The sequence below is a fragment of the Vitis riparia genome, chromosome 11 (assembly GCF_004353265.1).
Source record: "Vitis riparia cultivar Riparia Gloire de Montpellier isolate 1030 chromosome 11, EGFV_Vit.rip_1.0, whole genome shotgun sequence".
Taxonomy (NCBI): domain Eukaryota; kingdom Viridiplantae; phylum Streptophyta; class Magnoliopsida; order Vitales; family Vitaceae; genus Vitis; species Vitis riparia.
In genome coordinates, this window is record NC_048441.1 from 14,619,831 (window position 1) to 14,643,385 (window position 23,555).

The following is a 23,555-nucleotide window of genomic DNA, read 5'->3' on the forward strand; positions in this document are numbered from 1 at the left end:
ATTCTTACCATCAAAGATTTGTTAGATACTCTTGAGGTTGAAAAAGTCAAGCTCAAAGAAATTTATGATTTGGAACGAAACAAAATGAACAAAAAGACAACTGCCTATATTAGGCAATGAATTGATACATCCTCACGTCATCATGTGGCAAATAAAACAAATGCCTATAATATTTGGAAGAAATTGGAGTCAGTGTTTGAACAAAAAATTATTGGGAATAAAATTTTCTTGTTAAAGAAGTTAGTGAACATGAAGTTAAAAGAAGAAATGGTAATGATAAATTACTTGAATGCTTTTTAGAGTATTATAAATGGTTATGGATGGTGAGATACAAGCCTTCTTGTTGCTTTGTTCACTACTAGACAGTTGGGAAACTTTTTGTTATGACTATTAGTAACTCTGTTCCGAACAACGCATTGTCTATGAAGCTTGTGAAAGGAAATTTGTTTAATGAAGAGAAAAGAAGGAAGGCTTATGACATAGAAATTGCACAAACCCTCATCATAGAAAGTAGAGGGAGAAACATGAGTAAATGACAGAAAGACCATGACAAGTTTGAGGGATGGTCCTAGTCCAAAGATAAAATCAAATGTTTCTATTGTGAAAAAGATGACCATATGAAAAGGAATTGTCGAATTTGGAAAAGGGAACCGAATAGACAAAATTAGGAAAAAGAAGATGACAAGAATACCATAACCTTTGTATCTAACAGTGATGAAGTTTTATTACTCTCAAATGAGTGTTTGCATGTAGATGAGTAAGGAGTTGAGTGGATTGTAGACACTATAGCCTCCTACGTTACTCCTCACTTGAAGTTGTTTTTTAACTATAGAATTGGAGACTTTGGCACAATTAAGATGTGAAACTAGTCACTCCAAGATTATAAGGATGAGTGATGTTTGCTTTGAAACTAATACAGGGTGTAAATTGACATTGAAAGATGTAAGACATGTTCCAGATTTACGCCTTAATTTGATGTCAGGTTTTACCTTAGATAAGCAAGGTTATGAAAACCACTTTAGCAAAGGCAAATGGAAGTTCACTAGGGGTCCAATGGTTGTTGTAAAAGGAGAAGCATGTTGCACTTTGTATAAGACCCAAAGAAAGTTTGTAATGATGAGTTATATGCTATAGAGGGTACTTCCTTGGAGTTGTGACATAAAAGGTTAAGGCATATGACTGAGAAAGGATTACAAATTTTGGCAAGGAAGTTCTTAATTCCTTTGGCCAAAAATGAATATTGTCTTGTTATGATTATTGTTTGATGAAAAAACAACATAGAGTTTCCTTTAGTAGCAGATCTAAGAAGAAGTTAGAGTTGGTACACTTTGATGTTTATGACCCTATGGATATGGAAACTCTTAGAGGAAACAAATACTTTTTCACCTTTATTGATGATCCTACTAGGAAGGTATGGATTTATTTGCTTAGATTAAAGGATCAAGTCTTTCAGTGTTTTCTATAGTTTCATGTCATGGTTGAGATAGAGACTGGAAAGAAATTAAAGTATTTCAAGTCTTGTAATGGAGGTGAGTACATCTCAAGAGATTTTGAAACTTATTGCACTAAGAATGGTATAAAGCATGAGAAAATAGTTTCTACAATTCCACAACATAATGGAGTGGCTAAAATGATGAATCTCACCAAAGGGTTAGGTGTATACTAAAAACTGAAAAGTTGTCTAAGGTGTTTTAGGTGAAGCTACTTAGACTGTCTACTATTTGATAAACAGATCTCCATTAAGTCCATTGACCTTTGAGGTTTCAGAGAAGGTGTAGACAGGAAAATATGTTTCTTATTCCCACTTGAGGGTTGACTTTGGGTGTAAAACTTTTATGCATGTTCTCAAAGAACAAAGATCCAAACTTGAAAATAAGACAATTTCACATGTCTTTATTGGATATGGTGATAAAGAGTTTGGATTTAGGTTGTGAGATCCAATTAAGAAGAAATTGGTGAAAAGTAGAGATGTGGTCTTCCAAGAGGATCAAACCTTGAGACATTTTAACAAAGCTAATAAGTCCAAATGTACAAATGATGACTTCATTAAGTTGGTACTTATTCCTTTATCATTAGAGTAGCCTAGAAATGAAGAGGAGGAAATTGATGAGCTAGTAAGAAAAGATGGTGCAAGTGACATATCTACACAAGAGTTAGTTGAACATGGGGAGCAATCACCTCATCATGAGGATTTGGTACCTTAGGCTAGGAGGTCTACTAGAGAGCATCGTCCTTCTACTAGATATCCCTCCTCTAAGTACATGTTAGTAATTGATGAGAGAGAGCCATAGAGTTTTCAAGAAGCCAAGTCTCATGAGGATAGTAGCAATTGGTTGAGAGCTATGCAAAATGAGATGGATTCCTTACAAAAAAATGAAACCTATGAGTTGGTACAACTTCCTAAAGGAAGAAAATCATTAAAAAACAAATGGGTGTTAAAATGATTAAGGGATACGGTTGAAGGAAATATAGTCAAATTAAAGAAGATTAACACAAATAAGAATGCCTCAAACATGTTGACAAAGGTTATTCCCAAGCAGAAGCTTCAATTGTACATTGACATAGTAGGTTTGAAATCCATGTGATGAGGTTATAGATTGACATTCCTCCTTTATGTGTTGGAGGAGGAGATTGTTGGGCTAAGTTTGTCCAATCCATGAGCCTATACATGTGGTATATTTGAGTACTATTAGGCTATATTATATTTGAGTATTCTCTAACCCCAAATATATATAGTATTAGGGTTTTGGTATGTTGGGAGAAAAGGAAAGAAAATTAGGTTTGTTTTTTCAGGCACTATTAGGGCTCAAGGGTGAAGTTATAGGTTCTTTCATCAACTTTTTTGGGGAAGTCCTTATAGTATGAATTTTTTTTTTAATCTCTTTCGGTTCATTATTTTATGAGGTGATGGATTCTCACCTCAAGTATTAAGAAATTTTCTTCGTAGGTTTTTTTCCATATTATATCCGATGTCATTATTTTTTATTGTATGTTCTTGGATTATTATTATACATTTTTGTTAGGTTATTATCATTGTTGATTGGTTGTTATTTTGTGGAGGAATCCTATAACCTATGCAGGTGATCAAGATTTCCCCTTTTTTATCCCAACAATTTTATGAGATGCTTGGTGGCTCTTCCACTTTATTAAATGGCTCCACTGTAGGTATTGACTTTAGGCCCTAATACTACAGGAAACAAACTGAAAGGTTTCACTTTCGGACTTCCAAGCCTGTTCCTAGTACTTCACAATATATATTAAGAAAGGTTATTTCATCATACAGTGGATGTTCATCCTAACTTCTTGCCATTGTTGCATTGTGAAGTACTTGGGATGGATATCATAACACCGAACTGGGTTAGTGGCCCACCTCATTGTTTTAAGTGACCCATAATGTCTGTCCTACTCTCATCAGTCATCACTAATTTGCCTGAGAAAGAGAATACCTGGAAAAGTTCCTTGCTTTGACAATTATATGTATATTATTACATATATATAATCCATCATATAAAACGAAAAAACAAAAAACAAAACAAAAAGAATCAGCATAATTCAACATTCAACAACAGCAATCACAATTCAGCACTCAACAGCCCAGGACACAGCAGTCGCTTCACGCCCGGCCTCCTCCGGTAGTGAGGGTGAGTGGGTGTCTTCACCATTCTATCTCTCCCATTGTTTCAAATAAAACAAAGGCATCTGAGAAGGATATGAAGGGTTCATCATAAAATAAGAATGTTGTGTCCTCCACACTCGGCAGCAATGGAGATTTTATGTCATGGTTGAAGCTCTTTGTATCTTCCATCCTAGGATTATTATCAGGAATATTATGGGACTCCTCTTGCTTCCTTCCATCAGATCCTTCACTTCTCTTCTCTGGACTTCCGTCGAGGACGGGCTGAGAATTTAGCAATCCTCGGCGTCTCTTGTGTCCAGCGTTATCATCACTGCTGGGGCTCTTTCTTTTGCCTCCAGACCGCCCCTTGTTCAAATGGGTGTTCCAATAGTTTTTCACGTCATTGTCCGTTCGGCCTGGGAGGCGACCCGCGATCAGAGACCATCTACACAAAACAAAACAAAACATTGGAATGTACCCATCACTTTTTTCTGATCAATTCGAGGAATATCATATCAACTTGGTTTTGTTAAGAGCTTGGCAAGCAGAATATACCGGTTTCCCAGAAGCTTATGCATTCGGATAATAATATCCTCTTCATCTTTGGAAATCCCACCACGTTTTTTATTGGGTCTCAGATAATTCTTCCATCTCAGCCTGCAACTCTTCCCATTCCTCATCAATCCTGTAAGGTACAGAATATATATTCAGTAATTTTCCCACACATGCATTGACATTTACTAAGTTGAGAGAGAGATGAAGGTGTATATATATGAGCTAGCTTCATCACCTGTTCTTTCAGAAACAGCGTCCCATTTCCCTTCTCCATGAGCCTCTACATATTTTTTCAAAAGCAAGTCCTCTTCCGGTTTCCACAAGCCTTTCTTCACCCTTGGCTTGGGCACAAGTCCTCCAGTCTCCTCCATTACAAACACAAAGTCCCTCTCTTTTCTGACAGTCTCTCTCACACTCACTGAAAGATTAGTATGGGAGGAGAGGACGAAAGAATGTGAATAATTATGTAGAAAAAGAGGTGGCCTGCCAAACTGAGTTGCACTCTCCATCGTGCATGGATTACGCCCTTCGATTGACGTGAGGGCCCCCTTCTGCTCCACTTTTGCTTTCCTTGATACATTAACCCCTCCTAAAGCATATTCTATGTTCCACTTCTAACTTTATGGTTGTCGAAGAAAAAACAAATCAAAATTATTATCATTTTAAAAAATAAAAATAAAATTCACACACAAAAACACGAAAGTTGGATGTGATATGTTCGCTGGCTGATTAATTTTAAAGTGAAAACTCATAAGTTGGTTACCTTTCTTAAAGGGGTTGTGGGGGTTGAACGTGTGCCTCGTTTTCCCTCATTAAAGGTTGAACAAAAAAAATTGATATTGATATTTTTATTTTGAATTGTTCTTAATATTCTACATGTTAATTCTAGGATTTTGAGAATAATTTTTAAACATTTTTTTTTTATTTAAAATAAAAATATCTTTAGAAATTTGAAATATTCAACTTATTTTCTATGTTTTCAGATATTTCTTAAAATAAATATTTTATTTTTAATTATTTTCTATACTTATATAATTATTAAAAAAATATAAATGAGATGTATTAAAAACAATAAAAATGTGTTTTAGAAAAATAATTATTTTAAAATCTATTTTAGGAATAATTAACAATTATATATATTTGAAAAAAACTAAAAGATTATTCTTGAGAAGAGTTGTTAAATATAATCCTAACATTTTAAAAAAAAATTCTTAAATGTGGAAGACGAAATTGTGTCTTAAGAAATTGGATGTGATTTTTCTTTCAGATCATATAAAATGACAAATCCAAGACTATTCTTAATTCCTGCTTTGATTGTTTTGGGATCCACCGCCTGAAACGCATATCCAAAGGCTTATCTTCCTCACTTTTTCGAGTACAAAGTGAGGATATATAGTTGGTGTCTTTTTAGGGTGTGCACAGCACGGAAGAGCATGGACCACCTGCTCCATAAAAATATTGAATAATCCAAGACTTGGAATCATACTTCTGAACCCATAATTCTCTCGTTTTGAAGTTTTCCTCTCATTCATCATTTCTTCATTCAAGCCTGGTCACAATCATCACTCTCATCATTGTTATAGTTAATCTTCATAACAGTAACAATCATCAAACTTCTTATTGGCTACATAGTTATCAATTGCCACCGTAGCTTAGATGTCATATTAAAGGAAATCTTGTTTATATATATTGAAGAAGACAAATAAAGAAAGCACCCACTTTCCACTATGAAAACATCTTATTCCCTTCATAGGATTCTAACCACTCTATTTGTATTGCTTTGAATCTAAGGGGTTCTCACAGCTTTAAGATATGTCTATAAAGTTAAGAATAGTCTATTCATATATAATCTTAGGAACTTTCTTTTATATCCGATATGAGACATCACAAATTTCAGATTGTGAGTGGGGTAGTTTCACTCATAAGGTTTCAATTGTCTAGAAGTGCAAACCACAACTTATCCATGTTACATAAGAACACAACCTAAATCCTAATGAGAGGCATCATTATACACCACAAATTCTTTGAAACCTAAAAGAACAGTAAAAATAGGAGTTGTTACTAATCTGCTCTTTACTTCTAAAAACCTATGCTCACAGTTATCAGACCACTGAAATTAACTTCCTTCTTTGTCAACTTGGTCAAAGGTAGGGTGATCTTAGAAAACCCCTCAATAAACCACCTGTAACAAACAAATCCTAAAAAATTGGAATCTCGGTCATAGTATAAGGTCTTCTTCAACTTTAAATCCTTTTTATAACTCACCATATAGACCAAAAAGCTTTGACAACCTTTCCTAGGCAAGGAACTAGCTTGTAAGGGCAAAATCATACATAACGATCTAACCACATGCTTTCCCTCAAAACTAAACTCGGGTTAGGCATGAATGTGGAAAATCATCCTTTTCCCAAAATAATCAATAGAGGCATGACAGAAAGTAAACCAATCTATCCTCAAAATCACTTCAAATCTTGAAAGTCAAGGAACATTAAGTCAATTGTCATCTCCCTATAACCAATCATCACAAGACAATCTCTAAGAATTTTATAGGTCACAACAAAATCTCCAATAAGAGAAAGAACAATCAAATCAAAGTCTATGCCAAAAATAGGGATACCCAACAAACCAACAAAAGATACTAAAACAAAATAGTGCATTGAGCCTGAATTAGCCATTGAGAAACCTATTAGACAATTTAGAATAAAAAAAGGAATTGAAATTTATACTAGATGAAATTGAAACTTAAACTAATGTGTTAATCATTTATCCATAATTTAAACCAAATCAAGTTCCCAATAAGATCATAACCTAGTATTCTGATACCACTTTGTCACACCTTAAGACTCACTCCATGTCACACCTTAAGACTCACTCCAAGGGTATGATAGTCATTTCAAACCTCAAGCCCGAAGGCTCAAAGTGTGAATTAACTCCAATATTCATCTTGTAATTGGAAGTTATCAAATACTAAATTCCTATTTAGAGTAGTAAAACAAAATTCCATAATTTTCAAATTTCAACTTTAAAACTAACACATCAACCTAACTGTTATTATCCAAATAACTTCAAACTTAAACAATTCAAATAGTTATTAAATTCTAACTTTTAAATAATGTCCAAAAAATAAATTTTAAACCAAAATCCTAACACTGACAAAATTTTATACTATTGGTCATTCTTTACCCGAACTGAGAGTACTTGAAAAATTGTAAATGAAGGGAAATGAGTCCAAAACCCAATAAGGAATATTAATACAATTTAATAGATCAAACATTTTCAATTATGCTTGCAAATAGGAGATATAATGTATAATCATTTTCATAAAAACTTTTGAGTTCAAACATGTTAAGGCATCCAAAACTTTTCAACAAAACATTTTCATATTCATGTCAAAACAATTTTATATTAAATCAAAATCAAGTACATTCAAAATATTTGTGTTTTGGTTATCAAATATCAAGCAGTGCCTAGTTAGATTGAATTTAACAAATAGATGTCTAGCCTCAAATTTGTTCTTATTGATGAAATCAAATACTATTAATACTAGAAACTTTTAATCAAATCCCTAGAGATTGGGGTGTAAAGTAATTATATTTCCTACCAAGAAATGTAAATATCAATTATTATAACTCATTAACTAAGGCTGAAAGTGTCAATAATTATTATTTATTGACTAAAACAGAAAATATAAAATAGAGTCAAACACTTTATTTTATTAATTTAAACTTACAAATAAAAAACATCATATCTCCACAATTTTTCCTTATATATATATATATATATATATATATATATATATATATATATATATATATATATATATATATATATATATATATATATATATATATACTAATATATTTTTTTCAAACAAAATATACATTTGATCCATGCATAAAAATAAAAACAAATTTTTCTAAATTTGGAAACAAATTATTATTATTAATTTATTATCATTCAATTTCAATTTGATTAATTAATTTTCTAAATTTCGGATTTATGTAAGATTTTCTTTAAAAAGTTTATTTTCAAGAATCTTCTCTATTTACTTATTTGTTTAAAGTAAATCTCTCCAAAACTTATTCATTTTATTCAAACAAATATCTTTTTCTATTGTTATTGTTATTATTATTATAATATATATCTTTTCATTATTATATTATTTTTCTAAAAGTTTTAAAATTGTAAACATACGAAGCATTGCTCACTTACAACACAACTAATTTTAAGTTTCTTTTCATTATTATTATTATACTTTTTTTCCCTCTTCATACAGCCTTTCCCTCACTTTTCATTCCCAATAATTATTTAATATCTATATATTTTAAACTAAAACTCCAACAAGTGTTTTCTTTCAATTTCTTGTATTAAATTATTATTATTATTTCTTAAAATTTTCTACAATATTTATCAAGAATAATTCTTGCTATTTTTTTTTTCTCACTTGCCCAAACTACAATCAGAATCTCTAACCTCCTCACCTACCCATGACGAACAATAGCCACATGTATACTATCATTTGATGCATGATTTCTTTTTCCCTGTTTTTTTTTTGGCTTTTCTGCTTTCCTTCCAGTGTCCACTAGCATCGCCACCCAAAAGAAAATTTTTTCTTTTTTCTTTTTAATTTAATTCCACATTACAACAAAAATCTATCCATTCTTTTAATTTATTTATTATTTCTTTCCAACACTCACTCTTTTCTTTTCACTCTCTCGTCTTCCTTCTTTTCCATTTTTTTATCTTTTCTTTTAACAACAAAGTACACGCGTAGTCACAAAGTCTCTCTTTTTCATTCTTCCATTTTTTTAACACTACTTTCATGAATCACATGGTAAACACCCTTTCTTTCCTCTTTGTTTTTTATTTTTTTATTGGTATATCATGAAAAAAAGAAAGCCATTTGTTTTTATTGGTAATTATTAATTTAAATATTTTAAAATTTTCAATCTTTATTAATAATTCTACTTATATTCATAAATTTTTAATATTTTCTTATCTAAAAATTAAATAAATAAGCCCTAATCTAGAATGATATCTTCCAAAGAATTTTTAATGTATTCCAAACTATTTAACGAATTAAAATACTAATCAAAATCTTAAAATCTTATTTGAAAATTTGATTTTCAAATTCCACATCCCTAAATCTTTAACCTTAGGGCATCACACTACTGATCAACAATGATGATTTACTCACTTCATGACCATGGTTCAAAGTCGCGGTATCGGTCACTGACTCGAAGGGTCCCAAGGCGTATCGGTCTCGATGTATCGGTTTGATATCGGACAATACGTAAAATAAGCTAATTAGAAAATTCAAAAAATTATAAAAATATTATGTAAATCATCAGAAAAATATATACAATTAAATAAACTCAAAAAATTAATAAAATAAAATTGTATCACATTTAACATTATTTAAATAGTTATAAAATTATTTGCTCAAAGTTATTTATGATAATATTAATAAAAGTAAATATATCGGTCTCAAAATCAACTTGAAGTCAACTATAATTAATATGACCTTTAGAGGTAAGATGTATAGACGGTGGTGCATAAATAAAACAAAATTATCAATTTAGACTAATACATCAACATAATTATTATTTTAAGCAATTACTTAAATTATCAATCTCCTTCTGGGGTAATATTAATATATTATTCTTATATGATTCTTTAAACAAATTTAAATGCATGAAAATTTTATTTTTCTTAATATATTTTTCAAGAAATTTTATTTTTCCATAAGCTTAAAACACCAAATTTTTATTTATTTATTTATTTATACACAAATACATGGACCGCACTAGACTTTCATGAATTGAACTTAGGCTGGGCCTAATCTGGTGGGCCGAACCCGTAAAAAAATGTCATGGTGTTGAGCCACACATGATCACCAATCCTCAGCCTTAAGACCTATCTTCTCCCATCTTGCCCTCCACTGAAAGCAGAGAGTGTGAACTATAGAGAGTGAAACCGCCATGGCCACCTCTTTACTCTCACCTCTCTCTTCTCCTATCTTGCCCTCCACCGTGGACGCTCACAACGTTGGTTCTGCTGGTGGTGCAGTCAAATCCTCTTTCCTTCACTGCACAAAAGCTCTTCTCTGCTCTCAAACTCGAAAGGAGGGTTGTCTTGCCAGCGTCTAGTCACCATTGCGGCACCAGTAGTGCACCAAAGATGAAAAATCTACACTCTTGATTTCTCTGAAAATGTTGATTCTTGTTGTGATGAGTTTCTTTTGCAGGGAATCTGTTGATTGTTTTTTTTCGAGTCGACCGAGTTAACTCAAAATATCAGTTGAGTCATTTGAGTCCAACCGATTCAAGACCGAGTCTAGGTATAAAATGTATCTGGTATCGGACTCGTCGCGGTCGACGTTGAGGCGGATACGACTCGGCCGATTTTTTGAACCCTGCCAACAATCAATGACAAGGTGATTTGATCTCCCACAAACTTGACAAGTAACTTTACCATTATTGTTTGCATTATTTTGATGTTGTCATTGTGGTCTTAAAGGATTTCCTCATTTTGATTAACATGTGTTGTTGCTGGACTATCCTTGATTATTACCGTCATATGAGAGATTTGACCTCCATTATAATGCCAAAAAAAGTGTGCAACCTTTACCTTCTGAGTTAGTTCTGTCAACAATTCTAACCTCACCTGTGTTGTCTAAGGAAAATTTGTTTATACTCCAAATACGTCTTTTATTCCTCTCTTTGTGCAACTAACAAATTGTTCATAACCTTGAGGGCTAAGATATGAACTAATTAAAGGTTGGATATGCTATTTGGTGAACTTGATCAAACAAAAACAAAATTATATTTTGTATCCAAACCATGAGCAAATCAGAAAAACTAGTCAAGATCTAAACCTAGCTTCTTGATGGTAGCAAGATTATCACAAATAGAATTAAAGTCTTTCTAGTATTCTTCTATGGTTAAGAGACATATAACAAAAACCTTAAAACTATGCTTGGCTTCTGAAAAAATTGAGGGAAAATATAATGGAAAGAAAATAGAGAAGAAAAATAGAAGGAAAATAAATAAAATAAAATAAAAAATAAGTTTAAACTCAATAAATTATTTTTATATGATTCGTTTCACTTAGTCCCATCTGTCATATAAAAATTAAATAATTTAAAAATATCTAAATTTTTTATGAATTTTAATTATATTTGATTTTCTTTTGTATTCATGGTAAAATCAAACATTAGAAAACAATTTTTTTTAGCATTTTTTTCTTTCCTTAATACTTTATGAAACCAAACATAGTCTTAATTTATATTGGAATACCATTGATCTAGTACATAAAACAATGCTTTCATTTTTGTATATATATGATAATTAATTTGATTTTTGGATCGACTTAGAAATGCAAAATGAATAAATTTAAAAACATATCAATAATATATGATATATTGAGAAGTATTCTATATACAAATAAATTAATAACACAAATCCATGGACTAACTGTTCTTATAGTCATGAAAACACAACAAATAATATATATATATATATATATATATATATATTATTAAATTTAATTATTTTTATCATTCAAAACATAATTATTTTAATTTTATTTTAATGTATTTTGTATGAACATAGCAATGAATTAATGCAAAGTATAAAGTTAATTTTGTTACCCAAATCAAGTCATTCACCCCCTAGTGACTTAGTAATGAATTTTGCTTGCGAATGAGAAAGGTCACCTTTGAAATAGAGGATGAAGGCGAGTGTTGATAAATATTAGTATTTATTTATTTATTTTGTATATGACCTCTCTTTTCTGCTACCAAGTCCGGTAGGGTTCAAAAAATCGGCCGAGTCCGGTATGACCCGGCCGAATCGTATCCGCCTTGACACCGACTGCGACAAGTCCAATACTAGATACATTTTATACCGAGACTCGACCTTTAATGGATTGGACTCGGATGACTCGACCGATATTTTGAGTTAACTCGGTCGACTCGAAAAACAAAAACAATCAATAGATTCCTTGCAAAAAAAACCCATCATAACAAGAATTAACATTTTCAGATAAATCAGGAGTGTAGATTTTTCATCTTTGGTGCGCTGCTGGTGCCGCAATGATGACTGGATGCCGACAAGACAACCCTCATTCTGAGTTTGGGAGCAGAGAAGAGCTTTGTGCAGTGAAGGAAAAAGGATTTAACAGCACCACCAACGGAACCAACATCGTGAGCGTCCACAGTGGAAGGCAAGATAGGAGAAGAGAGAGGTGAGAGTAGAAAAGTGGTCATGGCGGTTTCACTCTCTGCAGTTCGCACTCTCTACTTTCAATGGAAGACAAGATAGGAGAAGATAGGTCTTGAGGCTGAGGATTGGTGATCTTATGTGGCTCAGCACCATGACATTTTTTTACGGGTTCGACTTACTAGATTAGGCCCAGCCCAAGTTCAATTCATGAAAGCCTAGTGCGGTCCATGTATTTCTATATAACAAAATAAATAAATAAAAATTTGGTGTTTTAAGCTTATGGAAAAAAATTAATTTCTTGACAAATATATTAAGAAAAATAAAATTTTCATGCATGATTTTTTTATAAAAATATATAAAAAAAATCGAATATAATTAAAATTAATTATATATATAAAAAAATTAAATTAAAATTTGTTTAAAGAATCATATAAGAATAATGTATTAATATTACCCTGGAATGAGATTGATAATTTAAGTAATTGCTTAAAATAATAATTATGTTGATGTATTAGTCTAAATTGATAATTTTGTTTTATTTATGCACCCCCGTCTATAGATCTTACCTCTAAAGGTCATATTAATTACAGTTGACTTCAAGTTGATTTTGAGACCGATATAATTACTTTTATTAGCATTATCATAAATAATTTTGAGCAAATACTTTTATAACTATTTAAATAATGTTAAATGTGATACCATTTTATTTTATTAATTTTTTGAGTTTATTTAATTGTATATATTTTTCTGATGATTTACATAATATTTTTATAATTTTTTGAATTTTCTAATTAGCTTATTTTGCATATCGTCCGATACCAAACCGATACACCGAGACCGATACGCCTCGGGACCCTCCAAGTTAGTGATCGATACCGCGACTTTGAACCATGATTGTTGGTATAGGTTTGATTTTTGAAACCAATATTAAAATCTTCCTCAAGCCCTTGCTATTTTTACTCTAAATGATTCAAATGATTAATCCATTTATATTGATTTTGGAGATACCTTATGCATGACTAACGATGCAAATAAAGTGTCTTTTATAAAACCATATGATGGAAGTGATGTGATTTATGTTGGAAACAAAAATAGTATCTCACAATGATGATGCTCATGTTACTATATATGAAGGAAGTAAATTAAATTTGAAAGATGTGTTGGTCGTTTCTAAATTGAAAAAGAACTTTTTATCTATTGAAAAATTTACTTCAAATAATTCATATACTTCTAAATTTACCTGATCTAGTTTTATTGTTATGGATTGAAACAACCTCAATGGAAATAAGAAAAGAGAACACCTTAATTCAAAAAATTTCAACAAGCTCTTATTGAAAAGAGGTGGTTTTTCTTCGTATATTTGACATCAACAATTAGAACACCTTAATTCAAAGTTATTGTCTTTGTAAAAGGAAAATAAAGCCATTCATGTCACTTATTAGGTAACCAAACCTTATACATGTATTTGTTGTCAATTAGGAAATTGTTGTGAACCATCGTTTAATTCTTCAAATGAAATCTCACAATGTCCCCTTGAAAAGGTACATTGTTATCTTTGGAGGCCTGCCCCGTGTACCCTTAAATCACTGGTTTTTTTTTTTTTTTTTTTTTTTTTTTTTTTTTTTTTTTTTTTAAAGCAATTTATATGGATTATTTCAAATTTATATGGCTATACTTGTTAGAAAGGAAATTTGAATTTTTTTTTATTTTCTAAATTTTTAAAAAATGGTAGAAAAGTGATTTGTTCAAAAGATTAAGATTTTTCAATGTGATGGAGGGAAAGAATTTAAATTATTAACAATTGTGGGATCCAAATGCATGTTTCATGTTTTGGGGCTTTTGAGAAAAATGGCAAAATTGAACAAACACATCAATATATCATTGAAGTAAGATTAACTATACTCTTTCATGCTAATTTGCCTTTGTCTTTTTGGTTTGATGTTTTTCTAGTTATTGTATATCTTATTAATAGATTGTCATCTTGAGTTCTACAAAATGACAATTTTTATCAATAAGCTCTATAATGAGATCTTGATTATGGTGGCTTGCAGGTGTTAGGGTATTAGTGGTTTATTTCTTTATAGCATCAAGTTGACTAAAAATTTGCTAAGAAAACTTATCCACATGTTTTCATGGGTTACAATAATCCAATTCACAAGCGTTATCTAAGAATATATATATATATATATATATATATATATATATATATATGAGAAAATAAAGGTTATGCTTAATTAAGAAAAACACCCAAAAGAGGGGGGACGGGGGACGGGGGGGCGTGAATTGGGTTTTTTAAATTCTTTTCAATCACAACAAGTTCAAACACAATATAAACAAAATAAAGAGACAGAGTTAGAGAATTCAAACTTGGGTTTTATAATGGTTCGACACTTCCTTGCCTACGTCCACTCTCCTCAATCTCCTAATCGAGTGAGAGTTCCATTAACTTGAAGCTTCAACCAAGCTTCCAATCTTCTTACACTTGGATTCCGGCTCCAATGGACTCTTACACAATCTCTTCAAGATTCAAACCTCTTGAAGGCTTTAACACTCGGTTTTTACAAGAATGAATCCCTCAACCTAGCTTAAGGATAGCTCAAATACAAGACAAAGCTAGGATGACACACAAGAGTGCACTAAAGGATATGCAAGTAATGATTTAATGCACTAAGAAAGAAATGAGAGCTTTTTGGTCAAGAACAGGTAGGTAGAAAATTGATTGCAAGTGTTCTCTTATCAATAAATGAAGTGAAGCTCTCAATTTATAGGTTTATAAACTCTGGAGCCAAAAACAGCAAAAGGTAACCTCGACCGGTCGAGCTAGGGATTGATTGGTTCACTAGCCGTTGGAGCATTTAATGCTTGACAGGTTACCGTTGCCTCAACCGGTCCTCGACCAAACCTCGACTGGGAAAAGAAGGCTACTGAGAGAGAGAGAAAATTTTGTGCATCCCTTGATCGGACAAGGGCAACCGGTCGATCAGTTCAATTTTGTGCCTCAACTGGTTGAGCCTTTTGGCCCCGAAAACCTATCTTTTTCAATTCATTTCTTTTATAACACTTAGACAAGATTTTTAGATGAATTATTATGCCAATTTTAAAACATTTTGCGTAAGGTACATTTGTTAAAATTCGGTTTTTAATGAAATCGAATTTTAAAGAATAAACCAAGTTTTCTAAGTTGTATGAAACGGTATGAAAATCCTAAGTGCACTCATGCATTCATCTTACATTAGTTTCCTATGATCACAAGTTTTCCAAACGTCTCGATCTTGTATCCATTGGGTCATTTGATGAATTTTCGAGTTTATGCCTAAGATTCTTAACCATTAAACCAATTAGTCATTTAACCATGGTTTGTTATCATCAAAACCCGATTAGGAGAACCCTTGGGCTAACAATATATATATACTTATTCATTATTGAAAGTTTAGTGCTTCACTCTAATTCACTCTAACAATTCTCTATATAGCTTTTTACCTTACAGATGGATGGACTCAAATTCTATCTTCATAATTGTTAGCATAAAAGTCATGTTCATCATATAAAAAATCAGGCATGTGATTAAAACGATCGATCTAAACATGATATGAATAATAATTAGATTAAAAGAATGATCCCTAGTATGACCTAATTATTAAATAGATAATTTGTTGTGTAACTTATTTAATAATCAGGTCAAGTTAACTTTTGTTTAAATTAATATGATTTACCTTTTAACATGTTATATTTATTATTTAATTGACCTATTTATTTAAAATCAAATTTTAAATAAATTAAATATGAGTTAAATTGATTATAATTATAATCAGGTTGATCAATATAATTATTATATTAATTAATTCAAGTAAAATTTATATTATACAAATTAACCTAAAAACAATTTATTTATCAAATGGGTCATATAAATTGACACAAATCTGATTCAAATTAAAATATATCCAACTCAACTCATGAAAAATGTGTTGAAATTGAATCATGTTAATAAATGATATCAAACTTTTGTGGTCTTATTTGGATATTCCATTCAAGATATAAGAGGATTGCACTGTGATGATCCTAGTGCATTATGCTCTTGCAAGTCCACTTTTCCTTGTCACACACTACCATGATGTAAAGGTGTCCAAGATGCTATGTACATAAATGCTACCTCCGTACCAAGAAAAGGAGTAGGAGTGTGGGAAAAGACAAGGTTGTTTGGACTTCATTCCATACTTTGGGTTAGTTCCTCCACAATATTCATACTCTTTTAGAATCTAGAGTACCAAAAAAAAGTAAAAGCCTTTGCTCCCCTTTAATCCAAACATATAAGATGGAAAAAGGAAGTGCGTATTTCCACTCTGTTTCATCCCGGTCTTTTCCCTCCATACCAACTTTTGTGGTATGTAACTGATCAAGGCCTTTGTTGCGTCACTGGCTGCTGGAGGTGGGCTTCACACAATCAACCTTCTCTATATGCAACACATGGTTATCCATAAACTTCACGCGTAGGAAGGACCGGAGGAGAAGGTGGTACTACTGTTCTCTCCATTTTCTCTACATAAAGTCATATCGTATCCCCTTAGAGATGCTTTTTATAAAATCCATGTTTGAAAAGGGAAGTAAGTTTATCCATGCTTTTTATAAATTTTGATTTATCTTTTTCAGTTCTAAAACATATCTATAAAGTTAAAAAAATTTCTCCGAATGTTATTTATATGGACTTATTTTCAACCGTATAGATATTGTTCACTTTGATGCAAATATCTTTACAACTTTAAAATTCGTTTACAAGATTTAAAGAGAATTTGATATATATGTAATTTCAAAAACTTTTTTCCATATTTGATACGTGATATTACAAGTGAAAATGAAAATAAGATAAAAATAAAAATGAATCATAATGTCAGAATCTTAAAGAGAATGAAATTTGATACTTATATTAATATTTGTTTATCCTCACTCTTACTTTAAAAATAAATTCAAATATATTACAATTCTTGGTTCTAATGTTGCACACGACAACACAACCAAATCCAAAAGTTATGGAAGAGATATTACCTCAATCTAAAAAGACTCAAATTTAGTCTCAATCATAAAAGAGGAAAACAAAATCTTTTGCTTAGAGTCTATAAGTACATCCTAAGATAAGTTACTATAATTTTCCCAAGCAGGTGGTCTAACATTATAAAATTTGTGTGACTCGAAATTCAGCACACACACCAAGAAGAATAGGGGAGTGACTTTTAAGCTGGCATGTTTAGGGCTTTTAAGACCAGTGATTCCCTTTGCTTTTTCATTCTAATCAACAATCGCATTCCACTTTTCCTCTCCCACACCAAACCCCAATTATCTTGTTAAAGCTTCAAAGCTACCCTTCTAAAAATTTTTCTTAAAGCTTCAAACCTACCCTTCCAATCATTTTTCTTCACCATAACCCCCTCTTCCTTTATTCCAAATAGGTCCAATTTATGAACACCCAAATCCCCATTTTTCATATTTTCTACCCTGATTCTCATTCAATTATCATAAGAATTGGGATTGCAACAAAATGAGTTATTATCGTCTCATTTTTTATATACATTTTCATTCTTATTCCAAAAATAAATAGACTGAGGTGAATGTAAAGATAAACAATTAAACAGACTAAGGATGTAGGAAATTCTCATATTCATCCCTTTATATGTAGATTATTTTTTTTTCAAGTTTTATTTTAAAACTTTAAGTTATACTAAAAATAAATATAATTTATAAAGAAATAAATGTTATCAATGTTTATAAATGATTTTTTAAAAAATTAAAATTTCTATATTAGGAAAATGAAAAATTAAAATAATTTTTTATTTGATAATATATGTAATGGGAATGAGTCGTGACAAAGTTATACTCGAATTTATCTTAAAACCCTCCTGAATTTATAAGAGAGAAATTCAAATATGCTCAAAGTTATTTATATTTATTCCAACCAACTCATTCCATCCTTCTATATAAATTACGTTTCAGTTCAATACTCTTACTTGACAAAACAAATTGTTAATAAAACATGATTCATTGTCACACCTAAATCACGTGACTCAACTGATAAAGAGTCTTCGTCTTCTTTATAATATTGTATGAGAATCAGAGCTCTTCCAAAGATGGAAAAGAGAGGCCCCACCAACCCATACTGGAAATTTGGAAGACTGGTGGAACCCTGAGACCACACTGCAGTGCAAGAGTGACTTAAAAGCTTCTAAATAAAACACATTACATGGGATATGATGATAACATACTGAATCGATCACCAAATATCTACATGGTACTGTGAGAATTTTGTTAATCAAAGATCTACTGAACCTATTCTAAAGTGTACGTAATACCATAAACATCTAAGGCGGCTGGAGAGGAGGAGGCTATATATTTACATGATATAGATCCCTATCCATAGGGTTTAACTCCTATATATGGATCTACAATCTACCGTATCAACAGTTGGAGCTTGCTTATTAAGAACCTCTATGTGTCTTATAGGGTATGAGCGATCTTCTGTCCCCAATATTGTTTGTAGTGAACGATGAGGCGGAATCATTTTGGTGTTCTGTGGCTCTGACGGAACGCCTTGGGCCAAATTTCAATCGAGACCAAAATGGCATGCACACTCAACTTTTTGCAATGTCAAAGTTTTCTCTCTGTCTCTCCAGTCCCCACCTCATGTGGAAGATATAAGCTCCGGATATACCCTTAAATTACAATATGTTTCTTTTGCTTTTCCAGATATCTGTGTTGATAAATAATGTAGTGTGACTCTAAAAACTGTCGGGATAAATAATATACTATCCCTACAAATGTTACTCTTACATTTATTTAATCTGTCCTGAAGTAAATGTTGCACGTATGACAGAGAATTTGAATATGAGAAAACCATGAGGTTGTGGGAGGTGCTATGAGAAAACCATGAGGTTGTGGGAGGTGCTATGGACACACTATTTGTCTGAACACCTGCACTTGTATGTATGTGTTGCAATCTTGAAGGGGTATTGTCATTACCCAAATTCCAGGCGACCGAAAATTTGGTCCATGACCCCAGGTTAAAGGTTTGATCCTAAGAGTTTCTCTTACTCCACGCTGGCAATCAACCAAAACATTTTGATTTTTTTTTCTCTCCACGTATAAATCACACTAGAGTTCCCACCAACTAACAACATACTAATCAATACTCAAAAGCAACAAGATATAATAATTATCATTACAGTATAAAAATAAAAGTTCACAGTTGAACAGTTTAATCAAAATAGAGTCTCATTATAGTACATAGTCCAGAGTTTGCTCAAAACAAAATCCAGTACCACAAACACAACAAATACAACACCCTCCACTAGGCCGCTCTAGGGGCATCCTAAAGTCCCCTTCCTACCCCATCTGTGGATCCCCAAGAGTGATATCTGTATCTAAAAACATGTAAAAATGAATGGGTGAGCATTCCACATTGCTCAATAAGATGCCTAACACCCAAAGGGTTGATGGAGATTACTAAGTTTCAAAGAACACAAAAGAAGCATCTCAACAGTATTGATCAAGCCACATAATTTAATCTCTAATATTATATATAATTCCATAATATTCAACAATTAAATAAAATGCATATGAACGTGTAACACACAATCGTACAATGCACTATTGTTCTCGAGCTTTCACCGAAGGATATGTGTCCGTACTCAAATACACTCCCCATTCGGAATCTTCCTGAGGTAAACTTTTGGGTCTTTCACTCTAGGGATCTCTCTCCCTTCTTAATTCGCCTCACACGGGCCTTTACTTTTCATCACTATTCATTTTTCTCTTTCTTTTGCCATTTCATGCATTTTTCACATTTTTTTATTACTTCTTCACACAACCATGATGCAAATGCATGCCATGAGGTTAATTACTCTCATTCATATGTATCACCAATATCATCGGAATTACAATCATGCCATAATTCCAAAATTTCCCAACAATTCCAATAATTCAATATAATTATTTTCCCACAATAAAATCATCAAAGATATTCCAAAAATTTCTCAAAAATTCACGTATCAATAAATTATAACTTATACCATAATTTTATAATTTTCCAACCATTCCAATAATTTTCAATAATCAAACAGGATTATTTTTCCACAATAAAATCATAAAAAATATTCCAACAATTTCTCAAAAATTCACATATCAATAAATTATAACATATACCACAATTTTATAATTTTCCAACCATTCCAATAATCAAACATAATTGTTTTTCCACAATAAAATCACCAAAAATATTCCTAAAATTTCTCAAAAATTCACATATCAATAAATTATAACATATACCACAATTTTATAATTTTCTAACCATTTCAATAATTTCCAATAATCAAACATGATTATTTTTTCACAATAAAATCACCAAAAATATTTCAGCAATATATCAAAAATTCACATATCAATAAATTATAACATATACCACAATTTTATAATTTTCCAATCATTCCAATAATCAAACATGATTATTTTTTCACAATAAAATCACAAAAAATATTCCAAAATTTTCTCAAAAATTCACATATCAATAAATTATAGCATATGTCACAATTTTATAATTTTTCGACATTCCACAAATTTTAACAACCCAAAAACAATCATTTATTAACCAAACAAAATTTTTCCGACATCACAAAAATTTCAAAAAAATTCTCAATCATCCAATAAACTTCCTACAACACAAACATTACCTATTTAACTCAAAATGACAAGATCTATAATTTTTTTTCAAGAAAAAACATATTTAATTAAAGTTTTAGGATTAGGTTCCCTATCACATATCTACAAATCAGACCGTTAAAATCAAGATCGGCCATTGTAGAATCGTTTCTCTCATCGAGTATAGAACACCTCCTCAATTTTTCATGCAAAACGAATGACGTTAGGCCATCCAAAGATCCGGCGGAAAATCCTCTCCATAGTCGTCGAGACCCTTCTGCCACTTCCTATTCCCTTTTCTCTTTTCCTCTTTAAAATCCCATTTCCTTTTGTTTTTAACCCGGCCCACGGCCCAACACCAAAAGCTTTGATTTCTTTTTTTTTCATATTTTTTTTCAATTCACTTCATTTTTTTTATTTTTTTCTTTCTTCACACTCCCACGCCACCAAGCCACTTATGATATTTATATATATTAAACAATTTAAAAAATGTCACGCACGCCATTTCTCTTAATTAAATTAAGGGAAAATTATATTATAAGGGTAAATGGCCCCAAATTAACAAAAGGTCCGTGTAACTCTTCAAATTGAGCCCAAGACTCAATAAAAGTATAAAAATTGAGTTGAAAGATATTATCCTTCAGTATTTCCAAAAATGCCCTTTGTTGATTTTGAGAAAAAAATTAATATTTTTGAAAAATACTTTTATTTAATTTAATATTTTTTAAAAATATTTTTGATTTAATTTAATATTTTTAAAAAATATTTTTGATTTAATTTAATATTTTTAAAAAATACTTTTATGTAATTTAATATTTTTTAAAAATACTTTTATTTAATTTAATATTTAAATTTTTTATTTAATTTAATATTTTTGAAAAAATTATTTAATTTAATATTTTTTTAAAAATTATTTAATTTAATATTTTTTAAAAAAAATTATTTAATTTAATATTTTTGAAAAAAAAATTAATTTAATATTTTTGAAAACCACTTTTATTTAATTTAGTATTTTTGAAAAAAAAAATTATTGAAAAAAAATTATTTAACTTAATTTTATAAAATATTTTATATGTGTTCTTAAATGGTATATTTGTCCGTTACTATTTCATATTCTTCAATTCAATTTGAAGAGTTATATGGACCTTTTGTTAATTTTTGGGCCCAGCTGAGCCCAAAACACAATTCTCCCTTAAATTAAAACCATTAATCTTAATTCCACCTTCCATAATTATGAATTAAACTCAATTTATGATTTTCCACCTCACGAAAAATACTACCGTAATCGTAATTTAATTTACTATAGATCTGCTTTTTAAAAAGTATAATTTGACTATAATTACCCGAAACATTTTTACTCTGAAATTCACTTAAAATATGATATAATTAACTATTAACAAAATTCAATTTCATAAAAATATTAAAAACATAAAATAATTTTTCGGCAACCAAGAAGTTGAAATTTGTAATAACCATTAACCCATTAATTTTATTAATATTTATTTACCAACAAAAATTTAATTAATTATAATTCAATTTATAAAAATCAATTTCTCAACTCTTTGATATAACTTTTATTTAATTTACTTCATTTGTCAAATTATTCAATCGCATCAAATTTTCAAAAGTTAAATTCATAAAATTCACATTTAATTAATTTACCCATTTTGTATATATATATATAATTTTTTTTCTTCTAAATTTACATATCATAATTTACTCTTTATTTAATTTCAATTCAACTCCGGTTAATGTTTCGTAATTCTATAAAGTTAAATTCCAATTATAAAACCCAAATTGATTCGTTATAAAATTAAATTCAATTTCTTTTTAATTATCCATTATAACAATTTGATATAATATAAATTTTTACCAAGTTTTTCTTATTACGATTTTTTTTATAATTACCTGATAATAATTAAATTAATTCTCGTAACGTACTTAATATTTAAATTTTCAAAACCTAACCTCAATTATTTGATGACTAAATTTTTTTTCAATTCTAAATTTAATTTCTAAAATTTCTATTCCTTACTACAGACGTGGCAAAATTTTCAAATTATTAACTTAATTTTGACCGATTTTTCCAAATTCTCTCCCAATTAGATACTAACACGAGTATCTTCACAACTCTTTTTTATGATTTGACTCACAATTTTATGAAATGCTCCTGGAATCTGCTGTGTCGTTAAAAACCCGGGTATTATAGGTACCGTGACAATATAATGGGAGAGCAGATGGGTTTTGACACACTCCTGAAATTCATAAACGAGCTGAGAGGACAGATCGACCTGGACGCAATCCTCAGGGATGCAGAGGCTCTGTGCATATGTGCCAGTGAGAATGGTGCAGCTAGTATCCAACCAGGAACTCCACCTTCATTGCCAATTGACAGTGGTTTACTATACCCACAACAAGACGATGTTTTATGAGCATGGAACCCTCCCCTGGGAAAGAATTTATCAATTCTCTATTATCAA

At 30.7% G+C, this 23,555-nt stretch overlaps 2 protein-coding genes across 2 annotated transcripts; one reads left to right on the forward strand and one right to left on the reverse strand.

Moving 5' to 3' along the window:
* Window positions 1-3,655: 3,655 nt before the first annotated feature.
* LOC117924785 (transcription factor MYB82-like) lies at window positions 3,656-4,680 on the reverse strand. Its single transcript, XM_034843500.1, has 3 exons — window positions 4,407-4,680; window positions 4,172-4,301; window positions 3,656-4,061 (listed from the first exon to the last, which is right to left on the reverse strand). Exons 1-3 carry the CDS (start codon window positions 4,678-4,680, stop codon window positions 3,656-3,658), a joined length of 810 nt encoding a protein of 269 aa, XP_034699391.1.
* A 14,628-nt stretch (window positions 4,681-19,308) lies between these two features.
* On the forward strand, window positions 19,309-23,507 carry LOC117925007 (GTPase-activating protein GYP7-like). Its single transcript, XM_034843787.1, has 2 exons — window positions 19,309-19,388; window positions 23,285-23,507. The coding sequence occupies exons 1-2, from the start codon at window positions 19,309-19,311 to the stop codon at window positions 23,505-23,507; spliced, it is 303 nt and encodes a 100-aa protein (XP_034699678.1).
* The last annotated feature ends 48 nt before the right edge of the window (window positions 23,508-23,555 follow it).

Bases quoted from the DNA above. Each gene is read 5' to 3' on its own strand.
- LOC117924785 (XM_034843500.1), bottom strand. From the start codon at position 4,680: ATGGAGAGTGCAACTCAGTTTGGCAGGCCACCTCTTTTTCTACATAAT. The intron at 4,302-4,406 runs GTGATGAAGCTA...TGTACCTTACAG, and splicing joins CGCTGTTTCTGAAAGAACAG to GATTGATGAGGAATGGGAAG. The intron at 4,062-4,171 runs GTATATTCTGCT...TGTTTTGTGTAG, and splicing joins CATAAGCTTCTGGGAAACCG to ATGGTCTCTGATCGCGGGTC.
- LOC117925007 (XM_034843787.1), top strand. From the start codon at position 19,309: ATGAGGTTGTGGGAGGTGCTATGGACACACTATTTGTCTGAACACCTG. The intron at 19,389-23,284 runs GTATTGTCATTA...CGGGTATTATAG, and splicing joins TGTGTTGCAATCTTGAAGGG to GTACCGTGACAATATAATGG.